Source organism: Agelaius tricolor, unplaced genomic scaffold (genome assembly GCF_023055355.1).
Source record: "Agelaius tricolor isolate 1412-34295 unplaced genomic scaffold, bAgeTri1.0.p SCAF_1, whole genome shotgun sequence".
In the NCBI taxonomy this organism is placed as follows: Eukaryota; Metazoa; Chordata; class Aves; order Passeriformes; family Icteridae; genus Agelaius; species Agelaius tricolor.
The window spans coordinates 3855126-3870519 of record NW_027269261.1 but is presented as its reverse complement, the minus strand read 5'-3'; the positions used below and the strand labels follow the sequence as shown (position 1 = coordinate 3870519).

At 45.5% G+C, this 15394-nt stretch overlaps 1 protein-coding gene across 3 annotated transcripts in view; it reads left to right on the top strand.

The window, feature by feature from the left end:
- CCDC85A (coiled-coil domain containing 85A) overlaps window positions 1-11164 on the top strand; it is a 72947-nt gene extending 61783 nt beyond the window's left edge. For 2 of the 3 annotated variants that reach the window (XM_071445887.1, XM_071445854.1), the window contains one exon: window positions 9174-11164. In XM_071445887.1, the coding sequence (XP_071301988.1) occupies window positions 9174-9223 (50 nt within the window). In that variant the 3' untranslated portion in view covers window positions 9224-11164. Of the gene's footprint in view, window positions 1-2827; window positions 2948-9173 lie in introns of all 3 variants that reach the window. The other variant, XM_071445790.1, reaches the window with a different exon arrangement.
- The last annotated feature ends 4230 nt before the right edge of the window (window positions 11165-15394 follow it).

Here is a 15394-nt window from a genome sequence, read left to right as displayed (position 1 = left end):
TTCACAATTACTCCAGATTTTTAAAGTTTATAGAGCTTTCAGCTCTACAGAGCTATGACTTCATCCCTCCTGTCTGATTTGGATCCACTTTCACAGTTTGTTACTGGATAAGAAATGGAAAGATCTGTCACAGGGATTGTGCTTCCAGTGGCTCCATGAAGGTACTGAGTGCAGCCAGGGAGGAGGAGGAGGAGGAGGAGGAGGAGGAGGAAGGGAGCAGATTTCTCTTCCCATCCTCGAGGTCCTGCTCAGGATCCAGTACTCAGGGCAGGGCAGTGACAGGGCTCAGTGCAAGGACACCAAGGGCAGGTTTTGGTGGAGGGTTAAATGTGTCCATACTCCCCCTGGGAGGCAGCAGCTGTGCCAGAGGCTCTGCAGACCTCAGGTCCTTGTCCCCCAAAGTGCCTTTTCCTCCTGCTTTGCTTCCCTGCCTCAGGAACTCCCAAAAGCAGTGCTGGAGTGCTCCAGCTCACAGGGCCATGCTCAGGCTGGGCTTCCCCAAAACCCCTGGAAAAAGCTTCCTTCAAGGGAGGCAGAAGCTTTGCTGCCTCAGTGGAGTGGCCTCACCTGAAATGAGAAATCCCTGAGCTGGGGAAGGGCCTTCAGGGCTGCAAAATCTGCCTCACTTTTTGAAGAAAACTTAGGTCTCTTATCAAGGACAGAGGGAAGAAGGAGAAGGATGTCCGCAGGGGAAATACTAATTTTCAATCTCCTACCAACATGTGCTGGCTGCTTGAAGCATTGTGTTCACAAGTTTCTCTTTCTCATGAAAGGAGACAAAAATGTGCTACATATGGCAGGGAAGAGGCTGTGGAACACAATTGCCTGGAGGAAGGCTTGAACTCTGAGAGCAGCACCACTTGCAGGAGCTTTGGGTTTTATTGTGTTCAGGAGACTTTACATGTGTAGTCTGTACTCATTTTCTCTGCATTTTAATGGCAATATTTCTATTTTCGATTCAAAACTGACCAAAATCTTTGCTGCCTCTGGAGTTAGTAAAGAAACAGAATATTTTACTGGTAAAAGCTCCAAAGCTGACAGACTGAATTTATCCTAACCCAATCTGCTTTATTGCCCCTTTTCCTTCAACTTTCATTTCCTTTCTCAAAGTACAGCATTAAGTCTGGCCAGTCACTAACAGATCTATAAATCCTTCCCAAAGCAAGTCCTAAAACCCCTCCATACCTCACAGCAAACTGCTCCAGGTCCTTCCAGGGGAGGATTGCAGGATGCTGCCCTGCACAGCCCTGAGTGTGTGCTGCTGCTGTCAGCCTGGTTATCCCATCCATTAGTGCCCACTCTAATGGGTTACATGGATCCTGTGCTTGGCAGGAGGACAAGTGTGTCTAGGAAATGAAGTTTCAGATTCAGGCTTAATGTACCTTTTCTATGGCTTTAGCATATGCAGCATTCTGAGGTTTGGTGTTTTTTAAAGGTATTTAAATTTTTTAGGGTTTTTTTAAAAATATGTGAGGTCCAGTCCAGATGACTGTGGGGGCTGAGCTGGTGTGTTGGGTGGCTGTGAGGGTTCTCTCTGCCCCTTGGCACTGCTCTGAGCCTGCTCTATGGCTTACAGTGACCTTGGCATATCCCAGGAGCATCAGGAACTTGCTTTGGACTGGGTTACTTTCCAATGAATTCCAGACTGGATCTGTCAAGTTCAGCCTCGTGTCTTTGCTCTGTGCCCTTTTTCTCCCACACCCCCCTTCATCTTTTCCTATTGTTTAGATTAGAGACCCCCCCCAAGCTCTGCCCTGTGCTGTGTGCTTGCTCAGCAGGGCAAATGACTGCACAGGAGGCACCGATCCTCATCAGAGGCTCTTTCCACTGTCATTATTTTTCCTTCAGAATGCATTTCCCACACATTCCAGCAGGAATTACTGCTACATTATTTCTTAATGTTTCCTATGGTGTTTGTTACTCTGGAAAGGAGGAAATTTCCATCCCCCGGTCTGAACCGTTTTGCTTCTTTGTAGTTCTCAAATTTTTTTTTTTTTTTTTTTTTTTGCCCAAAGCTGTGTGTGAGGAATGAAAGGGAAGGGCAGGGCGGGCTGGGAGCAGCTCGGGAGCGGGGCTGGGGCGGGCCCTGCGGCTGCAGCGCTCCCACCGCTGCCCACGGATGCTGCAGGGGTATTTTTAGCACTCCTCCAGAGCTGCCTGCTTGCTCAGGTTACCTCACTCCAGGAGATGCTTTACATCCTGCAAAGTTGGAGCTGACTGGGCTGGAAGAGTTTATGTAGCTTGCATTTTTTAGCAGTATCCTGAAGAGCCCTTCCAGGTGTCCACTGGGAGGACAAAGCCTCCGAGGTTGCCACTGCTGGGGACAAGCTGACATCTCTCAGGGCAAGGGGGCCTTGCCTGGAGGAGCTGGAGGCAGGGAAGGAGGGAGCTGGCAGCCTGGAGCTCCTGACTCCTTCCCGGGACAGCTCGTGTTGCAAACCTCGCAGCAACGTTCCAAAATATGATTTCTGTTGAAGGAACAACCTCCAGAATTACAGAGATAAAATTAGACTTTCTAAAAACCTTACGCTGAGGTTGAAATTATCTCTCTAAACTTTGTAGCACTTCTGTGAGGCGATGTACACACATAGGAAATTTTGTTACTATGTCCTGATTTCCCACGGAGACGCCCTCGGGGTGACACTGAGCAGTGCCACCCAGGCTGCCTCAATGGCCCTCGGTTGTGGCACAGAAAGAGGGGGCTTTGGAGTAACACACACCTTCAGCACTTCTCAGCCTTTTGCAAAAGAGCAATAAATGACTGACATCTGTTTTAATCAGTGACCAAGCCTTTTGTGTATTAAAGAGTGTTTAATTTTTTGCGAAGGATGCCCTTAGGATGCCAGGAGGGGCGGAGGGGAGTCACTGCTCTGCAAACGAGCCAGCCAACGTCACTGGACATGGCTCAGCCTCTCAGCAGTCTGACTCAGTGGTAAATGCTCTGAAGGTAACGCTGCTCCTCTGGTACAGTCCATGCAAAACGTCCTGTGTGTCCCTCAACACGTGTGTATTGTCCTGGCAACATCCCCGTGGGCACCACCGGGATGTTGCTGTCATCAGTGGGGTTGTTTTTGTTCGTCACTCATTGCATCTGTGGACTGTGTGTTTCCTGGGCAGGGTCCAGCCCTCTCAGCCATGTTGGTTCCAGCTGTAGCTGCTCTCCATGTTACATTTGTAGTTTTTCTTTGAGGCTGGAAGTGGTGTTTTGCTGAATAAAGAAGTCTTTCATTGTTTCATGTTTGTGCTCCAGTGGAATACAAGGGATTCCTGTAACCTGTGCAGAGAGAAAGACTTTAATGCAGAGATAAAGCCAAGGCACACAGTATATTTGTGTTAAAAATAGCAAAGACCACAATTCCAAGGTCAATGTTGAAACTCCCTTGGGAACAGATGTGTTTTACCCTGAAGTCAGGGCTGGATTGCAAAGGCCTGTGTGGCATTGATACGCAGCAGTTGACACAAGTGATCAGAGGGGTAAAGTTTCAAGTTCTCCCTTCTGTCAGCAGTAAAACTGTTGCAATTAAAGAAACTTAGAAAGTGTTACAAGATGTCCAAGGTTTATGGGGAGACCTGAGACAACGAGTGACTGAGCTCACTGTCCCACTGCAGCACAGGCACCAGTGGTGTTTGTGTTCCTCTGGAGGGAGAGCTGAGCAGAGTGAGGACTGTGTACTCCTCTCTCCCAGTGCTGGCTCAGTCGTGGTTGTTTGGGGCTTTGGGCACCTCTTTTCTCCTGTGCTTCACTCATTTCTAACCTGTTCTAGGTTCATTGGGTGTTATTCCCCACCTACACAGGTGTTGCAGGGACATACTTGGATGGGGAGGTTTGCCCTCTTTCTGAAAGAGACTTCTGCAGACATTTACTCTGGTTTTGAGCTCAGCAGTGCTGTTAACTTACCTGGACATCCGAGTCCCTGCACAGGGTGATTTGATTGTGCCCCTTGGGCCAAGTTCCTGCACAGGGTGATTGTGCCCCTCAGGCCAGGCTTCACCTCGGTGGAGCCTGAGGAAATGGATTTATGCAAGTGAACCAAGCACAGATTACAGCAATCGGATCCCTTCCTGAAACACAAACCCTGATCAGATCCCTTCCTGTAACACAGCCCCTGATCAAATCCCTTCCTGTAACACAGACCCTGGGATCAAATCCCTTCCTGTAACACAGCCCCTGATCAGATCCCTTCCTGTAACACAGCCCTGATCACATCCCTTCCTGTAACACAGCCCCTGATCAGATCCCTTCCTGTAACACAGACCCTGGGATCAAATCCCTTCCTGTAACACAACCCTGGGACAGATCCCTTCCTGTAACACAACCCTGGGACAGATCCCTTCCTGTAACACAGCCCCTGATCAGATCCCTTCCTGTAACACAGCCCTGATCACATCCCTTCCTGTAACACAGCCCCTGATCAGATCCCTTCCTGTAACACAACCCTGATCAGATCCCTTCCTGTAACACAACCCTGGGACAGATCCCTTCCTGTAACACAACCCTGGGACAGATCCCTTCCTGTAACACAGACCCTGATCAGATCCCTTCCTGTAACACAGCCCCTGGTCAGATCCCTTCCTGTAACACAACCCTGATCAGATCCCTTCCTGTAACACAAACCCCGGACAGATCCCTTCCTGTAACACAGCCCCTGATCAGATCCCTTCCTGTAACACAACCCCTGATCAGATCCCTTCCCGTAACACAAACCCCTGATCAGATCCCTTCCTGTAACACAAACCCCATATCAGATCCCTTCCTGTAACACAGCCCCTGATCAGATCCCTTCCTGTAACACAAACCCCGGACAGATCCCTTCCTGTAACACAGCCCCGGGCACGGCAGCGCTCCCCTGCAGCCGCCTCGCCTGTTTTGCTGGCATCCCCAGGGGAGAGGCAGCGGGGGATGCCCCAGGAGTGCACCATTCTCACCCTTGTGAAATGTTCCCAGCTCCAAGGAGTGCCTGGTTCAGAGTGCTCCAGGTCCTCTCTGCACCTTCCATGTATTTCACCTGCTGCTGCCGAGAAAATAAAGCTATGCTGGGTAATTTTGTCGAGAGATCATGTGTCATTATGGAAAAAAGCTTTTTGTAGTTCTCTTAAAATCCCCCTTGGCAAAGGCTCTTCCCTGAAGAGAGCATTTAACAAGGTGCTTTTGACAACCTGTAATAACAGCTGGTCTGTGTAAGTGAAATATTGGAACAACAGCTGATGCTTTGCTTGCTGAAATGGATTGATAAGAAGTACACAGAGTTTAGTTCAATATGATGTGAAAGCTGAGCTGGAAGTTCACAAGGAGGTAGTGCAGCAATTGATATAAATGAAGTGTTGTATCCAAATGGAGAGTGAGCTGTCAGCCCACAGACTGCCTGACTTCCCTATCCCCAGTCAGGGAGCAGACCCTGCTGTTTCCCAGGGGGGACACATGGGTTTGGTCCCTCCTTTCTGGAGAATGAAGACTCTGCAGGATCAGGTGCAGGAGGAAGAACCAGCCAGCACCAGGAGCCTGTTTTTCCATGCTAATTTGGCAACTTGGAATTCCTGCAGCAAAGAAATAGTCTGTGTTATAAAATCTCATTCTTAGTGCAACCCACTTGTGCACAGCAAGAAACCTAAAGAGCAGGAATGTGTTTTAAAGGGACATTTCCATTAGAAAACAGAGGAGGGAGTTGTTAAAATACTGCTGTTGTCTTCCTGGCTTTGAAAAACTTGAAAAAATATTTAAACAATTGCCTGGACTCTCCTTCTGGAGGAGGAAGTGGGGAACAGGAGCAGAGCTTTGGCATGCAGCTGGTTGGCCAAGGCTCTTCCATGACCTGCTGGAAGAAGAAGTTGCCACGTGTGTGTCTCCATGCCTGGGCCACTTGTATCTGACCAAACTGCCTGTGGTGCTCCTCACAGATTTGCTTTGCACTGAGACAGCTGGGAAAAAGTGCAGGGTAAGTTTAAGGTGTTGAATTTTATATTCCATATTGAGCCTGGAAACACCTGAAGATGCAGAGTAATCTTTGTTTAAATGCTGACAGTACGCCCTTGAAGATTTTATATGGAAATTAAGTTAATTACTGTTTCTGTAATGCAGTTACTGTTTCATTAGGAACATTGTAGTGTTAACATGTGGGTTAATATTGATCAGAAAAATCTATGTGTATAATATATCTGGGATAAAGTAGTGTATGACTCAGCTGACCTGAATTTATCCTTCATAAGAATAAAACTTGGCAAGTGTGATGAAGCCTGACAGCCTCAGTTTCCCCACCTGAGCAATGGCCCTTTTATATTTTTCTGCCTGTGATATTCCTTCACAATTTATGGCTAAAACCCCAGTTTGTAAGTTATACATATTTAATAGTAATCCATAAAAATTCATGTGATGTAAGTAATGCCACTTCCAAAATGCTCAATTTGACATTATCACTTCCTTTGTGTAAATCTCAAATATATACTTGTATCCCACCTTGTCCTTTTGTTCCCCAGCCATTCAAAGCTCTGCTGCTGGCATTGAAATGCTCCCTTTTTCTCTGACTCTTATAATCTGTGCCTGATTTGACTATTGATATATTATTATACTTTTTAAATAGTTGGTTATTTCCTTTCTGGTTTTGTCTTCTCTTACACCCACCCAGCCTACATTAAAAGCACAGGAGATTTGTGATGAACTAATTATAATGTTTCTTTTCTTTTGCATTCTCCTTGCAGTTCCTGCCAGGCTGTAACTCAGTGTTTAGCTGCAGCCTGATGCACTGTGGGTGTTTCACAGGAAACATTTGCCATGGCATCCTTTTGCCTGTGAAAACAGTGGAACGATGACAAGTTTCACTTTGAGCTCCAGAATTTTGATGTGTGGTGTTGACTGGTACCAAAATGCAATCTGGTACCAAAATATTGCAAAATGCAAATATGGATGTGTAATTCATGCTGTAGGAATTTTGTGCTCTATATGATAGTGCTGCTATTTTATTAAGATAACAGAGGTGGGAATTCTCTCCTCAGGATGTGCAAATGGTATTGGTGCCTCCTCATCAGCAATGGATTTGGGAATGGTTTTGCTTTGCATTTGTAAGCTTGTAGTGCCTTTTGAGAATGTAGCCACATGTGGCAGCAGGTTTGGAGGTAGTTCATGGGGTATTAGAGAGCATGGGGGTAATTCCAAAGCACAGGAATCTGGAGGGGTGTTAGTCCTGATTTTTCTCAGGTTACTGGGAAGTTTTGTTCATAATTCACTTGGGAAGGGAGGCCAAGGGAAGGTGGGATACACCAGCTGGGATTAGGGGTGTAGCTGGGCAGGAGGGCTCAGGAAGCTGAGAATTCCAGGGGTATTTGCTGTTGCTCATGGAGTCCCCCAGGGCTGGAATGCTGCTGCAGATGTAATGGCTCTCCCCTGCAGTTGGGTGCAGGTTCCTGTCTGGCTTCCAGGGGCATTCCTGTATCCTGACACTCTGCTGTGTTGGAAGTAAGCTGGAAAGGAAACTCCATGGCTGCATCATGAGCCTCACAGCTGTCCTTTAGCTGAGCTTTCTGCTGAAATTTGGAATTATTTTGAGGGACATTTTGATCCCAACTTGTCTCTTATGCTTAGGACTTGGGCTCTCTTGTATGGGTTTGTCCCTTCCTAGCAATCAGGGGTCACTCATTCAGCTGGGACAAGGGACTGTGGGAAGAGTCACCCCCTGGTTTATTACTGTGTCAGCATTAGCTGCATGGTAAATATTGTCTTAATTTTTATTGAGAAGAAAAATTGTTGAAAGTCATGGGTAGGTACAATGTGCCTTCTCACAAAAGCTGTCCAGGAGATCTTCCTCTTTGCTTGTATTAAGTTAGGAAAATCAGGAACCAGAGGTTGGAAAGAATAGTCAGGTCCAGCCTGGCTGTGCCACAGACACCCCATTTGGGAGGTGTCACTGAACCCCCATTTTTCATGCTCACACATTTTTTTATGATGGTGACTTGGGATTTCTGGCTGCAAGATTTTGTCATATGGCAAGTTTGCAGGGTTTGGGTCATGCCCACCCATTGGAATTAAAAACAGTTCCCTTTAAAGACTTGACTTTGTTAGGCCCTGTAGCTTTAGCACTGTAGCCATGTTGCTTCCAGTCTAAAATATTTCTGGTTTTCATGCTTACACTCAGGTTTTCTTCAGCAAAGGCTCAGAGAAACTGGGTTATTTTCCCATCTCTTGCACAGAATTACAGTAGGACCTTGGGTTTGTTCTGCCTTTTCCCATCAGCTACAGGAACTACCTTTTCAGGATGTCAGCTTCCCAGGATCCAGCTCCTTTGTTTTTATTCAGTGCCAGCTAATGCACAGTCTGTTCACTGCTGGACTTTAGGCACTGGTAAAATACAAATAATGAATGACGACAATTGAAAACAGCTTTTACCTTTCTTGACAGTCTTATTGCTGTTGTCCTGGAGATTAGTGGGTGATTTAGTAGCAGTTACAAAAAAATAATCTGAAATTGTGATCCAATTGATAGGAATCACCATTCTTGTCTCTAGTGGTCCCTGAGAGGCCTGGGGACATGCCACAAGCTACTGTTCTTGTGCTCCTATTCCATCAACCTTTCTATAAATCATTATAAAATACTTCCCTGAGTGTTGGGGGTTATCACTTCTCTGCCTTTTTAATTCCAGCATTGTAACATGGGTGTTAAGCAAAGTGTAGCACAGTTCCTCTGACCTCAAGGAAGAGCTAGTGGAGTAACCATTTGTAATGCCTTGCTTGATTTTAAGAGAACAAGTAAACCTTTGGAAATAGAGAACTGCTCTGTGGTTTTTAAACTGGTGACATTTAGACACCTCTGGATGGATCTTTGTGCTTCTCAGTCACATCCTGCAAGAGATGTGGTTGGGGAAATTGTTGGACAGAGTTTCTGTTGAGGTCTGCAAACACCCTCAGTCTTGTGTGTGGAGCGTAAAGTATCCCAGTGATGCACGTGCCAGTTCATGTGTCCCTGTTCTTAGTCATTTTTACCTGGCAGCATGTGCTTTCTGTGTTCAGAAGCAATGTTGTGTCCCTTGAGACAGTCTCTGCTCCTGTTGTGTGTCCCTGCCCTGTGTCCCAGCTGTGCTGCATGGCGTGTGTGCCGAGCTGTGGCATTCCAGATGCATGTCCATAAGAACACCGGTGCTCCTTAGCAGGGAATAATAACTGAGCTCTCTTTCCATCCCTCCCTCTAGGTTGTGTGGAGGAAACTTGGAGATGCTGCAGGGTCGTGCCCTGGAATTAGACAGCACCTGTCAGGAAATCAGTACAAAGGACCCATGTAAGAGGCCCTGAGCACATCCTCTCTCTGAAGAGCACAGCCTGAACCGCCCAGGAGAGGGGAAGCACCGCCTGTGTCCGCCGCAATCCCCAGCTGACCACGGGGGTCTGCACTGCAAGAGACTGCTGGAAAGGGGGGACATTCTGCACAGGGGCCTGCCAGGGAGCTGTGTGGCAGTGTCCCCCAATCCTGCTGTTCCAATAGCCCAGCTAACGAAGCTCTGCGCCCTCACTGCAACACTCCACCCTTAGAAGCACTGAGGTATTGCCATCCTAACCAAAAGATATTTGGGATTCTGCAGGCGTAACGCGAAATAAGTTTTATTTTGGTTAGTTACAGTGAATCTCTGATAGGTCTGAACAAGTTTTCCACTGGAGTTAAGAGAGTTTTTTCAGCAGACTGGAGAGACACTGATAAACTGTGCCTTTGGTCTCCGCAGGTTTGAGGAAGTCGCTTCTTAGTAACTCACACTTCAGTCTGTAAAGGATCCGTTAATGGTGCTTAGGCAATTTCCAGGTGATTTTTTTGCTTTGGTAGAATACCTGCCTTTGGAGGTGCTAAAAGACCATAAAGTCCTAACCAGCCGGTAGTGTAGCATAACTACAGTACTTGTAGTGATCCACAATTTCTTTCTAAATGAAAGTCAAGATAGCTTTCTTTTCGATTCACTTTGATGCACATCTTCTGAAGAGGTGTAAGGTGTTTAATGAACGGCCCTTTAATGAACAGAATACTTAGGCATCATTATTACAGGTCTCAAGTCAGGATTTCCATTAGAATTTATTTTTGAAATTATATTCCAATTGTCAGGATGCTAATTTCTACTGTTTAATTTAGAGACATGCTGGTTTGTTTAACAAGAGCCTACAAGGATCTAAAAGATTGCACTGCATTATGAAAAAAAGCTTTTCTTGCCACTGTAGCGTTCTTTCCAAGAAAAAGGTTTTATTATCCTCAGAGCATGCCTTTCATTATTATGAGGCAGAAAGCTCTTGTTCAGATTGCCTGAGATTTGACCAGACGGCGCCCTAGATGTGCTTAGTTTATTTTTATCTCTGTGTATGATCCTAGTTGTGTGTATTGAATTACAACGATAGATATTTTGTGTATATCTTAAAGCAATGATAGTTTCATGTATGAATGTGCAACAGGCTTGTGACTGAATGCTGTTGCTTAACTTTTTACCATAGCTGAGTATCAAAAAGACTAATAAAAATTAATTAAAAAAATAGGAATGCAACAATTCCTGGGTTTCTGGTTTGTTCTTGGTTACTGAGATTTGAGCCAAAGTCAGAACCTCTGTTTTTCTGAGCTTGGACTGTATCCGTGGGCTATTTGCAGTGAAATGTAGCTCTGTTGCTGTACAATCTTTTGTTATATAGGAGTATGATGTAAATCTGCTATCTGTCTTCAGAAAAAGCGTGTTCATTTGCAGCAGTAATTCTGTTGGTTTCTGTTGTTATTTTCACTTGGTACCATTCAATGTAAGGCCTCTGATCCAGCATTGCTTTCTTGGGAAATCTCCCTTTCACTGCTTCTCCTTGAGTTGGAAGTACAGGATCCAGCCTTCTGTTTTGAACCATTGCCCTCCTGCGTGGTTTCTGATATAACTCCCAGCCCAGCCAGCTATCTGTTCTCTCCCCAGGTTGTTTTCTCCCCTATATTGTTTGCAGAGTTCAATTTCAATTGTTGTATTCCTATCTCTGTATGTATGAACAGCTGTATCACCTGTACTTGTGCCTGCACTCTGGGTGTGCAGGGGCCAAGCGAGGGACACTGGTCTTTTGACACTACACTTGTGTAAATTTTGATACTGTATTAAAACTATTTTTTTACAGTTCTGCATACGATGGGGTATCAAGTATTGTGTTCATCTTAGCAATGGTAATAAATTATAGAATCCCACCTTTGTTTTCTCTCCTTTACTGACTGAAGCTCTGAGCTGCTTGGGCTTACAGGCAGGAGCCATTGAACATGTTTGGTTGAGAAATTAGCAGCACACTGTACATTTTTCTTCATTTTCTTGCCAGGTGTCTTTAAAAAATCCCAGCAATGTGAAGTTGCTTCCCTGTTTTCTGCTAAACAAGGAATAGCTGTGGGTAATTGTGCACAGGTGCAACTCATTCATTCCTCAGCTGTGCTGTGTTTGCAGCCCCGGGACAGTTGGGCTGCTTCTTTCTTCCTGCCCTCCTCACAGAGCAGTTTTGGGGTGCAGATAGGAGAATGTGGAGCTCCTGGTGTCTTCTTATTCAGGTAAGGGGTGCTGGAGGGGTTGGCAGTGTCCTGTAGTGTGTTGGTGGCCTTGTGTGTCACCACATCCCTGTCCCAGCATGGGCTCATTTGGGTCAAGGGAAAGGGCTGGCTCTTAGTGCAGTGCAGAGAACTTTCACTGAATTTTCTGGAGAAAAGAGATACTTAGTACAATCAATATCTTTGAGCTAATAAATCCCATGGGAACTCCTTCAAATGCACCTTCCTAAGAGGAGAAAGTGGGCAGTGTGTGGAGAAGAGGGTCAGGGCTCTTGGGAGAGTCTGTAGCCTGCTGAAATGCCTCTGTGCTAATGAATAAAAATTGCTGTAGTACTTGGGGACCTTCAGCTCCTCTGTCTTGCTCCCTGCCCCTGTGCTTAAGCCCTTTTCAGTGAAATGCAACTGTGCCAAGCCTCGTGGACTCTTTGTGTGGTTGTGTTTAGCAGAATTCTGCTCTGGTTGGAGATGATGTTACAGGGCCTTTCCCAGGATCTGAGCTGAGCCTGAATGAACTATAAATTCTTTGTGCAAGTGAATTTTAAATAGCACTTGTGTAGTGGATGTATGGAGTGGATTTTACCTTCTGTACTGCAGGAAAGCTGCTTTGCTGAAGGGTTAGAAGGTAAAGAATGGCACTTTGTTTTCAGCAAGTGACTGGTTTCAGTAGAGCCTGTTCCCCAAAGGCTGCAGTTGATGGACATGTTTATGAACGTGGCATGAAGCCAGAGTGCCCTTTGTAATGTTTTGAGCAGAGCTAACCCAAACAGCCTCTGTGGCCCGGGGACAGTGCCTAACCCAGTGCTCCTTTGTGCTACCCAAACCTCTCAAACACCAAATGCCCCCCAGGCTCCCTGTGTTGCCTTCCCAACAAATACCAGCCATGCCAGGGCACTGGTTTGTTTAATTCCCCAAATGTTTTTGAAGTAAGTCCCAGGGTGGTGTGAATTTTTTATACTGATCTCACCACTTTGGTACAGAAGAAAATGGCTCAGCCAGTTTTTTCTCCCACTTTTAAGTGGAAAAAAAGTCTTGATGAGACTGTCTTTTATTTTGAGCAGAATGGGCCAGCAAATGCAGCTGCTGGACATGGAATGCCAAAATCTCTGTCTGTCTCCACACTTGTGTTTTCCAGGCTCAGGTGAAGCAGTCATGAGTGTCCCCAAACCAACACCAAACTGCAGCTCTGGTCATCCAAGGTCCCCAAGGTAAGAACAGCTGATTTGAGAGCAGCTCTGCCTGGACTGAGTAAATAGAGGCTCTGCATTAATTAATCAAGCAGCAAACCAGGGATTTGATGGGCTGGTGTGTGGTTATGAGACTTTCTAGTACATGCAGGAGAGGATTGTGAGGTGGTGTTTGCCAGAGCTGGCAACTCAGGTCTGATGTGTGCAATACTGGGAGTGAGGGGGAAGGGGAACTGCCAAAGGAGGAACGAGGAAATCATCTTGCTTGGACTCACTCTTCTCTTAAAGAAAAAGCTCCTTCCCCTCCTGCTTGGTGGCTCCAGACTCCTCCTGTTTGGTTGTTGTTTTTTTTTAATCCATAGTATGGTTGAGATTTTCAGTGTGTGGAAGGTCAGAGGTGGGGAAGGCTTAGCAAGACTATGTGGGATTGGTAAGGGTTAAGCAACACAGAGATGGTAGTGTGAAGGAAAATGAACTTTTGAATACTCTTACATAAATAAAAATGACTGTTTTAAAAGCTTAAGATAACATAGACCAGAGACAAAAACCTTACTTGAATCTTCCTAAACTGTGGAAGCTCAGATGGTTCCATGTGAGTAATTCTAAAATTGAGAAATATTGATGGGGATGATGGAAATAAGTAAAACCACAGAGTGCTGTGATGCTGATTTGAGGGCTTTGCTGGAGTCAGGCTCTGGGGAGCTCCAGCCTAGTCCAGGCATCAGTGGCTCTCCTCATGCTACTGGCTTGTGGGGAAGGACCCCAGAGACTGCATCACCTGTCCTGTCTGAAACTGCTTCCTAAACCCCTGGTTCACAAAGAACTGCCAACATAATAATACTGAATTATTTAATATGTTTGTTAGAACATGATAATTACTCTCCTCTTGAATAAGAACTTGTAAGGATCTCTTCAAAGCACCGGCTGTGGCCCTGAAGTTTGAAGTTTCTTTGGATTTTTTTTTTCCCCCACTACTGTGTATATGTTGAAGTAGATTTAAAAAAATATTTGTGAGGCTGCAGATAAAAAATAACACTGGGAGCCCATTGCCAGCTTCTGGAAAGCAAGAGTACAAAGGGAAGGGGGATGGGGATGGGTTCCTGCCCTGCCAGGATCCAGGCTGCTGCAGGTGAATCTCATTATGTGTTTAGGTGGGATAATCAATTTGCAATGAGCTCACCTGTGTGTGGCAAACACTGAGGGAGAGAGATGGTTGTTTAATCTTTTCACAGGTGATTTCATTTTCTTTTTCTCATCACTCTTGGTAAGTGCCAGAGGCTTGTGAGCATTGGTGTTCCCAGGCCTGAACACCTCCACTGTGGAACAGGAGGGGTTTGATGGCGTGTTTGGGGCCCTTTTCCAAGGAGCTTGGGAAGTGCCTGCTGTGACACAGGGAGGCCCATCCTGGCTCAGGCCAGTGTGCTGAGCCCTGCTAAACCACAGCTTCACTCACAGCTTAAGTGTAAAGGTCAGAGTGAAAGGAAAATGTTCTCTTGGGTTTGGAGGTGGCCTTTCCAAATAAGATCCGATTTGTTGTCAGAGCGGTGGGATTGGCCTGAACATCAATCAGTGGTGTGGGGCTGTGGAGCTGCTCTGTTTTCACAGGCATTAGACTTCATAAGAGAGGAAATACACAATCTAAAAATGCAGTTTTTTCCTCCCCCTGCTGAAGGGGAAGTTTTCACAGACTGCTGCATGCTCCCATTTAGGAAGGCCCAGAGCCCACCCTACCCAACCTTGAGAATCCCAGGAAAAGCACACCATGAAAGACGGGAATGTTTCCATGGGAACTGTTCCTCTACTCCTGCTAATAAAACAGACCTATAACACCAGTGACAACAGGTCCCAGTTTCTGCACCAAACTACAAACAGTGAATGCTACAAAGGAGCTGGTAAAGAGCAGAAGTGTAAATCAACAGAAGTGCTAAATTAGCTACATGAATGCCTCTCTGTGAGAAAGCACAAGCAGATAAACAAAGCCCTTGGGGAAAAAAAGATCATTTTAATTACAGCACATCCAGCCAACATAAACCCCATGGATTGTGTGAAATCAGGTTTGTTCCTCTGATCCACAGCAGGAAACCCTGTAGCAGATCAAATGTGTTCAGGGAGGCTGTCCTGCTAATTGCTGCTCCTAGCTGAGCCAAAGCAAACTATTTAGACAAAGGAGAGAATTCACTTTTTATTTAGAATTAATTATGAAATAGCATGTCTTGATGGGCTTCACAATCACACTACATTTCCTGGGGAAAAAAAAAGTAGTTTTAATCCTGTGAAATAATTGGAGAATTAACCCATTGCTTCAGGCTGGAGCCCCAACATGTGCATACAATTAGGTGCAAGATGAGTGATGTCATGAATAAGGCCTTTTCTTCAATCACAACAAATTATGAAACTCAATTTAAAGCCTTCCTTACAAGCATTCTTGTATGTTCAGATGTTAAAACTCCTGGGGTGTTTTGTTTTTGTTTTTTGGTTTTGGTTTTTTTTTTTTTTTTTCTTTTTCCTTTCTGGCATGATTTTCACACTTCGTTTTGTTTTTTATTTTTAAGCCTGTTGTGGCCGTTTTACAGCATCTCTTTGGCTTCTCACTAGAGATTTCAGAGTTTTGCCCTGAGCATTTTGGGGGTTGAAAAAGTTGTGTTGGTACCCTGACAGAATGGAAAGTGCAGGAATATCCTTGCAGAGCATCCATAATCCA